General features: G+C 46.5%; 1 protein-coding gene across 1 annotated transcript; it reads left to right on the forward strand.

The window, feature by feature from the left end:
• The first annotated feature begins 9,434 nt into the window (after window positions 1-9,434).
• LOC119853194 (zinc finger protein 883-like) lies at window positions 9,435-12,898 on the forward strand. The gene is made up of 4 exons (XM_038395978.1): window positions 9,435-9,444; window positions 10,844-11,023; window positions 11,137-11,943; window positions 12,258-12,898. Exons 1-4 carry the CDS (start codon window positions 9,435-9,437, stop codon window positions 12,896-12,898), a joined length of 1,638 nt encoding a protein of 545 aa, XP_038251906.1.
• Window positions 12,899-17,994: the final 5,096 nt, after the last annotated feature.

A 17,994-nucleotide genomic window follows, 5' to 3' on the forward strand; every position in this document is an offset into this window, starting at 1 on the left:
CTCTATTCAAGCCTAAGTTAATTGTATCCAGTTTGAAAATTAATTCCAATTCCGCAGTCTCTCGTTGGAGTCTGTTTTTGAAGCTTTTTTGTCGAAGTATAGCCACTCTTAGGTCTGTGATCGAGTGACCAGAGAGATTGAAGTGTTCTCCAATTGGTTTTTGAATGTTATAATTCTTGACGTCTGATTTGTGTCCATTCATTCTTTTACGTAGAGACTATCCAGTTTGGCCAATGTACATGGCAGAGGGGCATTGCTGGCACATGATGGCATATATCACATTGGTAGATGCGCAGGTGAACGAGCCTCTGATATTGTGGCTGATGTGATTAGGCCCTATGATGGTATCCCCCGAATAGATATGTGGACAGAGTTGGCAACGGGCTTTGTTGCAAGGATAGGTTCCTGGGTTAGTGGTTCTGTTGTGTGGTGTGTGGTTGCTGGTGAGTATTTGCTTCAGATTGGGGGGCTGTCTGTAAGCAAGGACTGGTCTGTCTCCCAAGATCTGAGAGAGCGATGGCTCGTCTTTCAGGATAGGTTGTAGATCCTTGATGATGCGTTGGAGAGGTTTTAGTTGGGGGCTGAAGGTGATGGCTAGTGGCGTTCTGTTGTTTTCTTTGTTGGGCCTGTCCTGTAGTAGGTGACTTCTGGGTACTCTTCTGGCTCTGTCAATCTGTTTCTTCACTTCAGCAGGTGGGTATTGTAGTTGTAGGAATGCATGATAGAGATCTTGTAGGTGTTTGTCTCTGTCTGAGGGGTTGGAGCAAATGCGGTTATATCGTAGCGCTTGGCTGTAGACAATGGATCGAGTGGTATGATCTGGATGAAAGCTAGAGGCATGTAGGTAGGAATAGCGGTCAGTAGGTTTCCGATATAGGGTGGTGTTTATGTGACCATCGCTTATTAGCACCGTAGTGTCCAGGAAGTGGATCTCTTGTGTGGACTGGTCCAGGCTGAGGTTGATGGTGGGATGGAAATTGTTGAAATCATGGTGGAATTCCTCAAGAGCTTCTTTTCCATGGGTCCAGATGATGAAGATGTCATCAATGTAGCGCAAGTAGAGTAGGGGCATTAGGGGACGAGAGCTGAGGAAGCGTTGTTCTAAGTCAGCCATAAAAATGTTGGCATACTGTGGGGCCATGCGGGTACCCATCACAGTGCCGCTGATTTGAAGGTATACATTGTCATCAAATGTGAAATAGTTATGGGTCAGGACAAAGTCACAAAGTTCTGCCACCAGGTTAGCCGTGACAGTATCGGAGATACTGTTCCTGACGGCTTGTAGTCCATCTTTGTGTGGAATGTTGGTGTAGAGGGCTTCTACATCCATAGTGGCTAGGATGGTGTTTTTAGGAAGATCACCAATGGACTGTAGTTTCCTCAGGAAATCGGTGGTGTCTCGAAGATAGCTGGGAGTGCTGGTAACGAAGGGCCTGAGGAGGGAGTCTACATAGCCAGACAAGCCTGCTGTCAGGGTGCCAATGCCTGAGATGATGGGGCGTCCAGGATTTCCAGGTGTATGGATCTTGGGTAGCAGATAAAATACCCCAGGTCGGGGCTCCAGGGGTGTGTCTGTGCGGATTTGTTCTTGTGCTTTTTCAGGGAGTTTCTTGAGCAAATGCTGTAGTTTCTTTTGGTAACTCTCAGTGGGATCAGAGGGTAATGGCTTGTAGAAAGTGGTGTTGGAGAGCTGCCTAGTAGCCTCTTGTTCATACTCCGACCTATTCATGATGACGACAGCACCTCCTTTGTCAGCCTTTTTGATTATGATGTCAGAGTTGTTTCTGAGGCTGTGGATGGCACTGTGTTCTGCATGACTGAGGTTATGGGGTAAGCGATGCTGCTTTTCCACAATTTCAGCTCGTGCACGTCGGCGGAAGCAGTCTATGTAGAAATCCAGGCTGCTGTTTCGACCTTCAGGAGGAGTCCACCCAGAATCCTTCTTTTTGTAGTGTTGGCAGGAAGGTCTCTGTGGGTTAATATGTTGGTCAGAGGTGTGTTGGAAATATTCCTTGAGTCTGAGACGTCGAAAATAGGATTCTAGGTCACCACAGAACTGTATCATGTTCGTGGGGGTGGAGGGGCAAAAGGAGAGGCCCCGAGATAGGACAGATTCTTCCGCTGGGCTAAGAGTATAGTTGGATAGATTAACAATATTGCTGAGTGGGTTACGGGAACCATTGTTGTGGCCCCTTGTGGCATGTAGTAGTTTAGATAGCTTAGTGTCCTTTTTCTTTTGTAGAGAATCAAAGTGTGTTTTGTAAATGGCTTGTCTAGTTTTTGTAAAGTCCAGCCACGAGGAAGTTTGTGTGGAAGGTTGGTTCTTTATGAGAGTATCCAGTTTTGAGAGCTCATTCTTAATCTTTCCCTGTTTGCTGTAGAGGATGTTGATCAGGTGGTTCCGCAGTTTCCTTGAGAGTGTGTGGCACAAGCTGTCAGCATAGTCTGTGTGGTATGTAGATTGTAATGGATTTTTTACCTTCAGTCCTTGCAGCTGAGCGCTCCATAGACAACTTAATCTCTGCACTTTACCTCAGTGTGATACCGATGCTCAGTAACTCCAAATCACCTTCTCTGTATAACCTGCCTCCTGGCGCATGTTCCCTTTCTAGTGTTTCTCTAAAAGGTTTCCTCCCAAAACTGATGTTCCTCCCTCCGGGACACTAAGCTATCTAAACTACTATATGCCACAAGGGGCCACAACAATGGTTCCCGTAACCCACCCAGCAATATTGTTAATCTATCCAACTATACTCTTAGCCCAGCAGAAGAATCTGTCCTATCTCGAGGCCTCTCCTTTTTCCCCCTCCACCCCCACGAACATGATACAGTTCTGTGGTGACCTAGAATCCTATTTTCGACGTCTCAGACTCAAGGAATATTTCCAACACACCTCTGACCAACATATTAACCCACAGAGACCTTCCTGCCAACACTACAAAAAGAAGGATTCTGGGTGGACTCCTCCTGAAGGTCGAAACAGCAGCCTGGATTTCTACATAGAGTGCTTCCGCCAACGTGCACGAGCTGAAATTGTGGAAAAGCAGCATCGCTTACCCCATAACCTCAGCCATGCAGAACACAGTGCCATCCACAGCCTCAGAAACAACTCTGACATCATAATCAAAAAGGCTGACAAAGGAGGTGCTGTCGTCATCATGAATAGGTCGGAGTATGAACAAGAGGCTACTAGGCAGCTCTCCAACACCACTTTCTACAAGCCATTACCCTCTGATCCCACTGAGAGTTACCAAAAGAAACTACAGCATTTGCTCAAGAAACTCCCTGAAAAAGCACAAGAACAAATCCACACAGACACACCCCTAGAAACCCGACCTGGGGTATTCTATCTGCTACCCAAGATCCATAAACCTGGAAATCCTGGACGCCCCATCATCTCAGGCATTGGCACCCTGACAGCAGGATTGTCTGGCTATGTAGACTCCCTCCTCAGGCCCTTCGTTACCAGCACTCCCAGCTATCTTCGAGACACCACTGACTTCCTGAGGAAACTACAGTCCATTGGTGATCTTCCTAAAAACACCATCCTAGCCACTATGGATGTAGAAGCCCTCTACACCAACATTCCACACAAAGATGGACTACAAGCCATCAGGAACAGTATCCCCGATACTGTCATGGCTAACCTGGTGGCTGAACTTTGTGACTTTGTCCTCACCCATAACTATTTCACATTTGGGGACAATGTATACCTTCAAATCAGCAGCACTGCGATGGGTACCCGCATAGCCCCACAGTATGCCAACATTTTTATGGCTGACTTAGAACAACGCTTCCTCAACTCTCGTCCCCTAATGCCCCTACTCTACTTGCGCTACATTGATGACATCTTCATCATCTGGACCCAAGGAAAAGAAGCTCTTGAGGAATTCCACCAGGATTTCAACAATTTCCATCCCACCATTAACCTCAGCCTGGACCAGTCCACACAAGAGATCCACTTCCTGGACACTACGGTGCTAATAAGCGATGGTCACATAAACACCACCCTATATCGGAAACCTACTGACCGCGATTCCTACCTACATGCCTCTAGCTTTCATCCAGATCATACCACTCGATCCATTGTCTACAGCCAAGCTCTACGATATAACCGCATTTGCTCCAACCCCTCAGACAGAGACAAACACCTACAAGATCTCTATCTTGCATTCCTACAACTACAATACCCACCTGCTGAAGTGAAGAAACAGATTGACAGAGCCAGAAGAGTACCCAGAAGTCACCTACTACAGGACAGGCCCAACAAAGAAAACAACCGAATGCCACTAGCCATCACCTTCAGCCCCCAACTAAAACCTCTCCAACGCATCATCAAGGATCTACAACCTATCCTGAAGGACGACCCATCACTCTCACAGATCTTGGGAGACAGGCCAGTCCTTGCTTACAGACAGCCCCCCAATCTGAAGCAAATACTCACCAGCAACCATACACCACACAACAGAACCACTAACCCAGGAACCTATCCTTGCAACAAAGCCCGTTGCCAACTCTGTCCACATATCTATTCAGGGGATACCATCATAGGGCCTAATCACATCAGCCACACTATCAGAGGCTCCTTCACCTGCGCATCTACCAATGTGATATATGCCATCATGTGCCAGCAATGCCCCTCTGCCATGTACATTGGCCAAACTGGACAGTCTCTACGTAAAAGAATGAATGGACACAAATCAGACGTCAAGAATTATAACATTCAAAGACCAGTTGGAGAACACTTCAATCTCTCCGGTCACTCGATCACAGACCTAAGAGTGGCTATCCTTCAACAAAAAATGCTTCAAAAACAGACTCCAATGAGAGACTGCGGAATTGGAATTAATTTGCAAACTGGATACAATTAACTTGAATAGAGACTGGGAATGGATGAGTCATTACACAAAATAAAACTATTTCCCCATGGTATTTCTCCCCCCCACCCCACCCCCCACTGTTCCTCTGATATTCTTGTTAACTGCTGGAATTAGCCTACCTTGCTTGTCACCATGAAAGGTTTCCTCCTTCCCCCCCTGCTGCTGGTGATGGCTTATCTTAAGTGATCACTCTCCTTACAGTGTGATAAACCCATTGTTTCATGTTCTCTGTGTGTGTATATAAATATCTCCTCTGTTTTTTCCACCAAATGCATTCGATGAAGTGAGCTGTAGCTCACGAAAGCTTATGCTCTAATAAATTTGTTAGTCTCTAAGGTGCCACAAGTCCTCCTTTTCTTTTTGCGAATACAGACTAACACGGCTGCTACTCTGAAATCTGTGCAGATAGTATACATAGGAAATGCTGCAACCTAACGGGTCTGATTCCCATAGCTTCCCTCAGTCTTTTCACAGAAGTGCTCTGAAATGCGGAATGGCCATTTTAACAGCCTCTGAGATGTTGTATTATATATGAAAAGTGTCAGCTGGGGCAAAATTGTGTCTAATTCCTTTGGCTGAGTAATTGAAGTAGGAATAGTTCAAACTGTGTTTCATCCACATTTCTGTTCCCTTCTAAACCTGTCGTTTTTCCTGACTTGCTTCCTCAGGAGCAAGAAGAGGGGGAGATGGAAGCAGAGGAACAGGAAAAGAATTGTCAGTTTAATTAGGAGAAGATGAAGATCACAGAGGGAGGAAATATGGTGAGCAAAAGGCCTACACGGTCAGACAGGCCTACACATAAGGAACAAAAGGTAGAAGAGTAATGTTGTCTTGTGGTTAATACCTGGAATTGGAAGAAAGGGCATCTGGAGTCTATTCCCAGCTCTACCACAGATTCTGTGATATTGGGCAAATTACTTAATCTCCCTGTGCATTGGGGAGGATACTTGCCAAGCTCACAGAGGAATTGAGGCTTAATTTACTGTCTGAAATTCTTGAGTTTTAAAGTACTTTATATAAGCAAAATGTTGTTGAGCTGTTCAGTTTTAAAATGACGATTGTGCATGAACTCATGTAATTCTGTATATGTCTGTCCTGTGGTCTGGGTGACATAGTGAGCTTTTACATGATGCATTTTACATCATGCCACTTAGTTGCCTAAATATGGTCTAATACTCTAATTTTTGGCACCTTTAAAAAAAATGTGGCTGTATTTTCTAGAGGTTTGCCCTGTCTCGTTTCAAACGATGGGCTTTTGCCACTTCCTTTAGCAAGCTAATTTGCATTCTAATAAACAATTACTGATAGTCAGCCTAAATTTGCCTTTTATCCCTTTCATCATTTTACACTCATTCATACCCTTGGGTCCGGATTAGATCATTCCTTTCCCTTCTTGTTGGTGCTTATGATTATAAGATCTAACACTCATCCTCCTTTTGCTGTCACTTTCATTTTTTAAAAAAAGAAAAGGAGTACTTGTGGCACCTTAGAGACTAACAAATTTATTAGAGCATAAGCTTTCGTGAGCTACATCCGATGAAGTGAGCTGTAGCTCACGAAAGCTTATGCTCTAATAAATTTGTTAGTCTCTAAGGTGCCACAAGTACTCCTTTTCTTTTTGCGAATACAGACTAACACGGCTGCTACTCTGAAACCTTTCATTTTTTAATGTTCCTCTTTCCTGTCATTCTGGACATTTCATACAGCTCTAGTTTTAAGAGACTCACCTGACTCTGGATTTTGATACAAATGTGAAACTCAGGCTAGCCCCTGTAAGGGAGGAATGGTGTCCAGTGGGGAATGGGTCATTGGTTTTACCTATCATCTCTATTAAAGATCTGGAAGGAGTAAGCAGCATGTTCATGAAACTTGATGTCAAAGAGTACACCTCCTCTGTAGCATCCTCTGCTGGGCAACGATGGCTCTGCAGCACCCTGCCTCAGTTTCCCCTTCACAGGTTCCCAGGAATAATCCATAGAGGCATATGTCCAATAACCACACCTCTTCTTGGCGACTGGGTTATTAGCATAAAATAAACCCAAAGTGAAGTCTATCCTCACCCCTTCATTCCCTGTGGAGAGGTATGATGGGGTGGTTCCAAACTCAACATGGGACAAGAAACTGTCTATCCTCTCTAGCCACTCTCCTAATAGGGATGGAGGGGAGCGAGCTCTAGGAAGGAGCTGGAAACAATCTTTCCTTTTCTGTCCATGAGACTCCTACTGTTATCCCCCTGTGGATGGGTTGGGTGATTCCCCACACCGAGCACTCTGGGGCAAGTGTGTTGCAAATACTAGAAAAATTAGAAATATTCAAGATGGAAAACAAAAGTTAAATAGCTCTTGGGAGGGGAGAATAACCAAAATTGCAGTATTCAATGGGAGGGAGAAGCCTGGAGAACAGAAAGGCCTAAAGAGCCATAAAGTGAAAAGCAAATAATACATAAATTTGGAATATCATGTGGTAGCAGAATAGACCAGTGCAATTATAAATGTTTGAGACACACACACACACAAAAGTGGCACAGATCGAGAAGGCAATAATCCCTCTGTCTCTGATGCAACTGCATCAGGAATACTGCAGTCAGTTCTGGTTCCCATAGGCCACACTCATCCTGACCTGAGGCCAGTTCAGCACCCTGAGGTCTTCCCTAACTTGTCACTTGGCTGCAATTGCCCAGGTGGCTTCCAGTATGCAGAATAACTAGGGCACTCCAATCATTCCCTTTTCTGCCTTCACGCTGCCTGCCCCAAAACGTGCTTGCACAGAGGGGTGCTGTCAAGGCTTCCACAGAGGGTTTCCCATGGCAGGGATACTCATGGGGCAGGGGGCTTTAAAGCCCACTTTTATTGGCTCAGCTTGTGCAACAGAGCAGAATCCAGTCCCCGATTACCAGAAAGGTATCAAGGAATTAGAGTTCAGAGGAAAGCAACAAAAATGTTCACAGGTCTGATGGGCCTTGACCAAGGGAAGATAAAAAGTGCCACTTTGGAGGAGAGACAATTTTTTACAAGTATTTGAAGGGCACAAACAAGGAGGAGGCAGAGGAATTATTTAGGGAGGCACAGGGGAGTATTTCTAGGAGTGATGAGGTGAAAAAAGGGAGAAATTTAGTATGAATATCAGAAAAGACATTCTGAGAGACCTACTAGGACGTGGAATAATGTCCCAAAGGAAATGATAGGGATACCATCGCTTGGAACACTTAAAACTACACTGAACGGTGCACTATTGTTCTGAAGGAGCAGAGGGATAGACATGACATAACAGATCTGTTTCACTTCCAGCTTTAATAATTCTATTATTATTACTATTCTATTATTATCTATCCTCAGGCAGGCCGGAGGGGAGAAAATTTGAACAGGAGTCTCCTACCTCAGGAGAGTGCTCTAATCACTTGGCTATGGGATATTCTGCTGTAGGGCTCTCTCAATCTCTCTTGTGGAAGCTGTTCCACTGTGGACAAATAATTAAAGTGACTGGAGCAGGGGCCCTGGACCCATAGTGTCTCCCATCTACCGGTGGGTGCCCTAATACTGGTCTACAGAGTCATTTCACTCTCTCCCGCCCCAATGACTGGGTCCAAAGTTCAGGAGCTGCTTGTCCAGTTTGCTTCAAACTTGGTAGAAAACTTCTACCTCAATCGCTGATCAAACCTCCTAATTTTGAGGCCAATTTGGCTTTTTTGTGAATTCTTGGGCTGGATGCCAAAATTGAGCTAATGATGGAAACCCAGTTTCTGCTTTCTCTATAGAGATGGCCATCACTCCCTAACAGCATTGAAAACTGATTCCATAACAAATTGCTTCTGGCTGTCACCCCTCCCAAATTCATGCTTTGCAGACCGTGAATTGTGCATTCACACAGGCACAAGTAGTGGGGAGTCAGGCAGCAATAAGACACCACTCATTTATGTGTAGTGGGAATGGAATGGAAGAAAGGTGCTGATTTTTTTTTTAATTTTTTTTTTTAAGCAGCTGAAGACAGAGAGCACTTAACATTCAGACCTGTCCCACGCTGCTGCAGTGTGGTGCACGTGTGGTCATCTGTCAGTGGGGTTTTTTGGTTTGGGGGGGCTTTTTTGCACTCAGGGAAGGAAGGAAGGGGATAAGGAGTGGTACCTTGGATCCAGAAAACAAGGTGATGGTTTTCTTAGATATTCGCTGTATTAAAAAAGGGACGTCACGTCACAGGATGGACTGATTATGAATTGTCCGTTGTGAGATAAATTAATTTACAAACAGGCTCCCATAGCGGTACCATGCATAGAATGTATCTATCAATAAGTAGGTATCATACACCATCCTTAACACAGCACGCTGCCCCTGGCATGGAGGATAAGTTTACCAATGGCTACTAGCCAAGATGGTCAGCAATGCAGCTCCATGCTCTGGGTGTCCCTAAGCCTCTGACTGCCAGATGCTAGGACTGGACGACAGGGAATGGAGCCTGTGATAATTACCCTGCTCTTCTTCATTCCTTCTGAAGCACCTGGCATTGGCTACTGTCAGCAGACAGGATACTAGGCTAGATAGGCCATTGGTCTGACCCAGTATGGCTGTTCGTAAGACAATTTCCAGATTCTGCTCCCAGCCTGGGACTGGGCTTTGTCACCTAACTCAAATCTATGACCAGCCTCAGCCTAAACTTCATTGCTGAGCTACGCGGTCCTTAGGGTTTCCATCCAGGACCACCTCCTTTCTAGTTCCCTTTCTCTAAAGAACTATTCCAATCTACTGTTCATATTAATAACCTAGGCAGAGTCCATGAGTGTCTCTGCTACAGTGATTCGGTAGAATTTCAGCAGTTGTGTTCAGAGTTCTAATACCTACTAATAGGGTGAGCCAAGAGGAGAGAGCCCTGCCACCCCTGCTAATAACAATGTGCAGGGACAGTTTATGGGACTGCATATGAAAGGGAGCACACCCCTCCTGTCCAGCTGCCATTCAGTACTGCATGGTACTTAGAAGTTATCAGTCAGGGCTTTCCTCTGATTCTAACTGATTTTTAGCAAAAAAACTCCTCTTTTACTTGTGTGATTATTCAGATAGCGGGGGAGGGAGGGGACTAAGAGGGAGATTTTAATGGGAGCAACTGCCACTCCAAGTGTTTCCCCATAAAGGGAGAAAAATATTCTGGTCTCAGCCTTGGGATGATAGTACTGGGGAGCCCAAGTGACACAAAAATAATGCAAGGCAACTTCCTTTTGTGTCGTCCAAATGTCCAGAAACAATCAAAACCAGGAACAGTCTCACTGGGATTGCAGTCTCTGTCAGTGGCATAGACCTCAGTTCAGGGCATGTTTCAGAGTAGCAGCCGTGTTAGTCTGTATTTGCAAAAAGAAAAGGAGTACTTGTGGCACCCTAGAGACTAACAAATTTATTAGAGCATAAGCTTTCGTGAGCTACAGCTCACTTCATGCATCCGATGAAGTGAGCTGTAGCTCACGAAAGCTTATGCTCTAATAAATTTGTTAGTCTCTAGGGTGCCACAAGTACTCCAGTTCAGGGCATGTGATTTATTCCCCAGTTACTACTCTTCCCCAGACTGGCTTAGGGTGTGGGGGAAACTACAAATCTGCTAGTCTTCCTTCCTAGTACTCCTCTCCCCCGAGTTCTCTGCTTCTGTCTTACTGGTTTTGTCTCACTCAGACACAGCTGTCAGTTCCTCCTCTAAGCAACTGAATGAATTCCAATTCTGGGAGCTCAGGTAACCTCCTTTCTGCCCAGTAAAGGGGCTTAATCTCTCTTTCTGATTCCCTCAGGGACAGGTACATATACTTTGTCACAGGGATATGGAAGCTGATCTGATCCCTTGTCCCTTCTGAGGGCCAGGGTATTCATCTCTGGATATCTTTAATGTATTCATAGTTCTCTGAATTTGTGAAGAAGTTTCCTCTTTCCAATGTTCCTTTCTCTCAAGCATGGGGATTTAATCATTTCTGGATTCTCCTTTTATTGCAGGAAACTATGGGATTGTGCAGGAAGATCCTGATGAAGACATAGAGCAGCCTAGAACATTATCAGGCAGCAGATCCAAAGGGAATATTTCCCAGAGTCCTGAGGAGAGAGACACCTCTGATGGTCAGCACATCTGTGGAGAAGACAGGCTGACCACCTGCACTGACTGTGAGAAGAGCTGCAGTCGGAGCTCATACCTCGCTGCACATAAAAGAATCCACACAGGGGAGAGACCCTTCCAATGCGCTGAGTGTGGGAAAAGGTTCACCGACAGATCAACCTGCAACCGGCACCAGAGACCCGCACCGGGGAGCTGCCCTACAGCTGCAAAGTGTGCGGGAAAAGCTTCAGCTTCAGATCAGCGCCCAGCAAACACTTGAGAACCCATAGAGGGGACAGGCCATGCAAATGCACAGAGTGTGAGAAGAGCTTCAGAGACAGTTTCGCCCTCATCGAGCACCAGAGGACACACAGTGGGGAGCGGCCCTACGAGTGCAGAGAGTGCAGGAAACGCTTCCAGGGGAGGTCGCACGTCACTAAACACCAGAGAATCCACACAGGAGAAAAACCCTATATATGTGAAGAATGTGGGAAAGGAGAGTGCATGGAGTGCACGGAGAGTTCATACCTTTCTAACCATCAGAGAATCCACACGGGGGAGAGACCCTTCACATGCAGGGTATGTGAGAAGAACTTCAATCACAGCTCCACTCTCTTCAAACATCAGAGGACCCACACGGGGGAGAGACCCTTCACATGCACCGAATGTGGAAAAGGCTTCCGTGGGAGCTCAGCCCTTACTCAGCATCTGAGAATCCACACGGGAGAGAGACTCTACGCCTTCAGGCTTTGCAAGAAGATGTTCAGTCGGAGTTTAAATTGCGTTGCACATCAGAGGATCCACACAGAGGAGAGACCCTTCCCATGCGCTGAGTGTAGGAAAAGGTTTGCAAAGAGTTCCACATTCGTGCAGCACCAGAAAACCCACACTGGGGAGCGGCCCTACAGTTGCAAAGAGTGCAGGAAGAGCTTCAGGTTCAGCTCCACACTCACCAAACACCGGAGAACTCACACAGGAGACAGGCTGTGCAAACACACCCAGGGTGGGAAGAGCTTGAGAGATGCCTCCTTCCCCATGGAACACCAGAGAATCCACAGCAGGAGTGGCCCTATGGGCGTGGGAAACACTTCCAGCAGAGTTTGCACATCACTAAACACCGGAGAATCCACATGGGAAGTAATCCCTATAAACATGAAGAGGGTGGGAAAGAGTTCACAACAAGCTCATACCTCAATGACCACCACAGAACCCCACCAGGGAGTTGTTCTTCACATGTGCTGACTGTGGGAAGAGGTTCACCACCAGATCAATGTTCATAAAGCACCAGAGAACCCACACTGGGGATATGCCGTACAGGCAACGAGTGTGGGAAAGGGTTCACTGACAGATCACACTTTACTAATCACCAGAGAATCCACACAGGAGAGAGACCCTACCTGTGTGCTGACTGGAGCAAGAGCTTCAATCACAGCTCCACTCTCCTGAAACATCAAAGAATTCACACAGGGGAGAGACCCTTCATATGCACGGAGTGTGGGAAGGGCTTCAGCCAGAGCTCAACGTTTATTCAGCATTGCAGAATGCACACAGGAGAGAGACCCTTCATTTGCAGAGTGTGCAAGAAAAGCTTCAGTCGGAGCTCGAACCTTGCTGCACATCAGAAAATCCACACTGGGGAGAGACCCTTCCAATGCACTGAGTGTGGGATAGGCTTCAGTGGGAGCTCAACACTTACTCATCATCTGAGAATGCACACGGGAGAGAGACCCTACGCCTGCAGAGTGTGCAAGAAGAGCTTCAGTCGGTGCTCACACCTCGCTGCTCATCAGAGAATCCATACGGGGAGAGACCCTTCACATGCGCTGAGTGTGGAAAAAGGTTCACCGACAGATCAACATTCAGTCAACACTAGAGAATCCATACCGGAGAGAGGCCCTACCACTGTGAAGAGTGTGGGAAAAGCTTCAGATTCAGCTCAACACTCACCAAACACCTGAGAACCCACATAAGTGACAGGACGTACAAACACATTGTAGGTGGGTCAAGTTTTATCCTTAAACAGTGAACACTCCCCTCCCCACCCAGTTCTGCTTCATTCAGTAGGAAGACCAATGATGAGAACCTCTGGGGTTATGAAACCTTACAGTGCCTAAACATTTTTTTTGGAGTTCTTTGTAGTGAGCCTGTACTAAAAATGAAACTTCTTTGGTTTCAGGTCGGACAATTTTATTTTTAATTTTGAGTAAACCATCCGAACATATGCTAAGGGGTAAGGCACAGGTCTCAGAATATTGAACATATTCCAACTTTTCTTAAAAATGCATTTTTGTCTGGGGGATGGCGTGTGATCCATGAGGAAGATGTGTTGGCATCTGGCTTGCAGATAGGCTTCCTCCAAATCCAAAATAACTGAGACTGGTCTCAAACCTTGGGCCAGATCATAACCTATACATGGGAAAATGTGAAAATAAAAAATTTCCTGGCAGGAGGGCAGCAAAGGTTCAGTCAAAGGCCTAGTCTAGACACAATAAATTGACCCCCGAGCACTCTCCTGTCTACTCCTGTAGTCCACCACCACGAGAGGCGCAGGCGGAGTCAACAGGGGAGCGTCAGCAGTGGACTCACCGTAGTGAAGACACCACGGTGAGTAGGTCTAAGGAGGTCTAAGTTATTCACATAACTGAAGTTGTGTAACTTAGATCTATTCTCCCCCCCCTCCTAGTGTAGACCAGTGCTAAGTGACTTTATGAGGTAAAGCTGTGTGTGCTGAAAGGCTGAGGTATTTTAAATTAATCTTGTCAGGATTGCTAAAATAGTTGTAGCCGACCTTTTATTCATTCTTTCAGAGCAAGGAAAGGGAGAGGGTCGAAAGAGCTAAAACCTGAGTAAAGATAGCCGGCACCTGTGGTTCCTCTTTCACAAGCTGAACAAGCTGCTCAGATAGTGAGGAAGAAAGACCATAATCTCAAGCAATGGTTGTTTATTAAACTTTTTGCTTTCTGCGTAACTACTTGCTGTGACTAGTATATTCTTTGTTTACAGTAACATGGTTTTCCATAATGACAGGTTTCAGAGTAGCAGCCATGTTAGTCTGTATCCGCAAAAAGAAAAGAAGTACTTGTGGCACCGTAGAGATTAACAAATTTATTTGAGCATAAGTTTTCGTGAGCTACAGCTCACTTCATTGGATGCACCGATCAAGTGAGCTGTAGCTCACGAAAGCTTATGCTCAAATAAATTTGTTAGTCTCTAATGCCACAAGTACTCCTTTTCTTTTTATGGTTTTCCATATTTCCTATGCGGTTTGCCTTTAAACATTATAAATAGCAATGGTACTCACCATAACTCAGCGTATGACATCTGGGAGAAACAGGAAAGGATATGCTATTGAGACATCTGTGAAGAGAAAGAGAGATTAACTCTGCTAACAGCAGTCCAGAAAGGCCATCACTCTAAGGCTATGTCTACACTATGAAATTAGGTTGAAGTTATAGAAGTCGGTTTTTTAGAAATTGTTTTTATATAGTCCATTGTGTGTGTCCCCTCACAAAATGCTCTAAGTGCATTAAGTGCATTAACTCGGCTGAGAGCTTCCATAGTACCGAGGCTAGCGTCGACATCCGGAGAGTTGCACTGTGGGTAGCTATCCCACAGTTCCCACAGTCTCCGCTGCCCATTGGAATTCTGGGTTGAGATTCCAATGCCTGATGGAGCAAAAAACATTGTCATGGGTACATGGGTACATTGTTCTGGGTACATGTCATCAGGCCCTCCCTCCCTATGTGAAAGCAACAGCTGACAATCATTTCGTGCCTTTTTTCCTGAGTTACCTGTGCAAATGCCAGACCATGGCAAGCATGGAGCCCGCTCAGCTCACTGTCACCATATGTCGCCTGGGTGCTGGCAGACGTGGTACTGCATTGCTACACAGCAGCAGCAACTCATTGCCTTGTGCCAGCAGACGGTACAATAGGCCTGAAAACCATCATCATCGTGTTTGAGGTGCTCCTGGCCGCCTCGGTAAGGTCGGTCAGGAGCGCCTGGGCAAACATGGATGCAGGGACTAAATTAGGAGTGACTTGACCAGGTCATTCTCTTTAGTCCTGCAGGCAGTCCTATTGTACCATCTTATGGTGAGCAGGCAGGAGATGAAGATAGGCTAGCAGTCCTATTGCACCATCTTCTGCCAAGCAGGCAGGAGATGTGGATGGGTTGCAGTCCTACTGCACCGTCTGCTGCCAGCCAAAGATGTAAAAGATAGATGGAGTGGATCAAAACAAGAAATAGACCAGATTTGTTTTGTATTCATTTGATTCCCCCCTTCCTCCCGTGAAATCAACAGCCGACAATCATTTCGGTGAGATCTATCGGGGCACCTTGAAAACTTTAATGGAGATTCAGTGCTGCCTAAAATACTAGAGGGAGGGATAGCTTAGTGGGTTGAGCATTGGCCTGCTAAACCCAGGGTTTTGAGTTCAATCCTTGAGGGGGCCATTCTGTGTGACAGTTGTTTTTGTTTCTCCTTGATGTAAAGCCACCCCTTTGTTGATTTTAATTCCCTGTAAGCCAACCCTGTAAGCCATGTCATCAGTTGCCCCCCCTCCGTCAGAGGAACAGCAGACAATCGTTCCGCGCCTTTTTTCTGTGCAGACGCCATACCACGGCAAGCATGGAGCCCACTCAGATCACTCTGGCAATTAGGAGCACAATAAACACCACGCGCATTATCCGGTAGTATATGCAGCACCAGAACCTGGCAAAGTGAAACCGGGCAAGTAGGCGACGTCAGCGTGGTGACGAGAGTGATGAGGACATGGACACAGACTTCTCTCAAAGCATGGGCCCTGGCAATGAGGGCACCATGGTGCTAATGGGGCAGGTTCATGCTGTGGAACGCCAATTCTGGGCCCGGGAAACAAGCACAGACTGGTGGGACCGCATAGTGTTGCAGGTCTGGGACAATTCCCAGTGGCTGCGAAACTTTCATGTGCGTAAAGGCACTTTCATAGAACTTTGTGACTTGCTTTCCCCTGCCCTGAAGCGCCAAAATACCAAGATGAGGACAGCACATCACAGTTGAGAAGTGAGTGGCAATAGCCCTGAGGAAGCCTGCAACGCCAGACAGCTACCGGTCAGTCGGGAATCAATTTGAAGTGGGCAAATCTACTGTGGGGACTGCTGTGATGCAAGTAGCCAACGCAACCAAAGATCTGCTGATATCAAGGGTAGTGAGTCTGGGAAATGTGCAGGTCATAGTGAATGGCTTTGCTGCAATGGGATTCTCCAACTGTGGTGGGGCCATAGACGGAACCCATATCCCTATCTTGGCACCAGAGCACCAAGCTGGTGAGTACATAAACCATAAGGGGTACTTTTCAATAGTGCTGCAAGCACTGGTGGTTCACAAGGGACGTTTCACCAACATCAACGTGGGATGGCCGGGAAAGGTACATGTCGCTTGCATCTTCAGGAACTCTGGTCTGTTTCAAAAGCTGCAGGAAGGGACTTTATTCCCAGACCAGAAAATAACTGTTGGGGATGTTGAAATGACTATAGTTATCCTTGGGGACCCAGCTTATGCCATGGCTTATGAAGCCATACACAGGCAGCCTGGACAGTAGTCAGGAGCTGTTCAACTACAGGCTGAGCAAGTACAGAATGGTGGTAGAATGTGCATTTGGACATTTAAAAGCGCGCTGGCGCAGTTTACTGACTTGGTTAGACCTCAGCAAAACCAATATTCCCACTGTTATTACTGCTTACTGTACGCTCCACAACATCTGTGAGAGTAAGGAGAAGATGTTTATGTCGGGGTGGAAGGTTGAGGCAAATCGCCTGGCCGCTGGTTATGCACAGCCAGACACCAGGGCAGTTAGAAGAGCACAGGCGGGCCCGGTGTGCATCAGAGAAGCTTTGAAAACCAGTTTCATGACTGGCCAGGCTACGGTGTGAAAGTTCTGTTTATTTCTCCTTGATGAAAGCCCCCGCTCCTTGGTTCACTCTACTTCCCTGTAAGCTAAGGAGGGAAGGACAAGGCCACACAGCACTTTAAAAGTTTAAAACTTTAAAACTTATTGAATGCCAGCCTTCTGTTGCTTGGGCAATCCTCTGGGGTGGAGTGGCTGGGTGGCTGGAGGCCCCCCCCCCCACTGCATTCTTGGGCATCTGGGTGAGGAGGCTATGGAACTTGGGGAAGAGGGCGGTTGGTTACACAGGGACTGTAGCGGCGGTCTGGGCACATTTTATAGAACAATGGGTACGCTCTTTCACGGTAAACCTTGTTGTTAACATTACATACATAGCACATGTGCTTTTGTTACAAGGTCGCATTTTGCCTCCCCCCACCACGTGGCTAGCCCCTCCCCTAACTCCTCCCCGTGGCTAACAGCAGGGAACATTTCTGTTCAGCCACAGGCAAACAGCCCAGCAGGAACAGGCACCTCTGAATGTCCCCTTAAGAAAAGCACCCTATTTCAACCAGGTGACCATGAATGATATCACTCTCCTGGGGATAACACAGAGAGATAAAGAATGGATGTTGTTTGAACGCCAGCAAACATACACTGCAATGCTTTGTTCTACAATGATTCCTGAGTATGTGATACTGGCCTGGAGTGGTAAAGTGTCCTACCACAGTGGACAGAATAAGGCTGCCCTCCCAGAAACCTTTTGCAAAGCTTTGGGAGTACATCCAGGAGAGCCGTGAATGCCAGGGCAAATTAATCATCAAACATGCTTGCTTTTAAACCATGTATACTATTTTAAAAGGTACACTCACCAGAGGTCCCTTCTCCACCTGGCGGGTCCGGGAGGCAGCCTTGGGTGGGTTTGGGGGATACTGGCTCCAGGTCCAGGGTGAGAAACAGTTCCTGGCTGTCGGGAAAGCCAGTTTCTCCACTTGCTTGCTGTGAGCTACCTTCCTCGTCCCCAAAATCTGATTCCGTGTTGCCTCCATCTCCACTGAAGGAGTCAAACAATATGGCTGGGGTAGTGGTGGCTGAACCCCCTAAAATGGCATGCAGCTCATCATAGAAGCAGCATGTTTGGGGCTCTGACTCGGAGCAGCCGTTTGCCTCTCTGGTTTTCTGGTAGG

Source organism: Dermochelys coriacea, chromosome 1, assembly GCF_009764565.3.
Source record: "Dermochelys coriacea isolate rDerCor1 chromosome 1, rDerCor1.pri.v4, whole genome shotgun sequence".
NCBI lineage: Eukaryota > Metazoa > Chordata > Testudines > Dermochelyidae > Dermochelys > Dermochelys coriacea.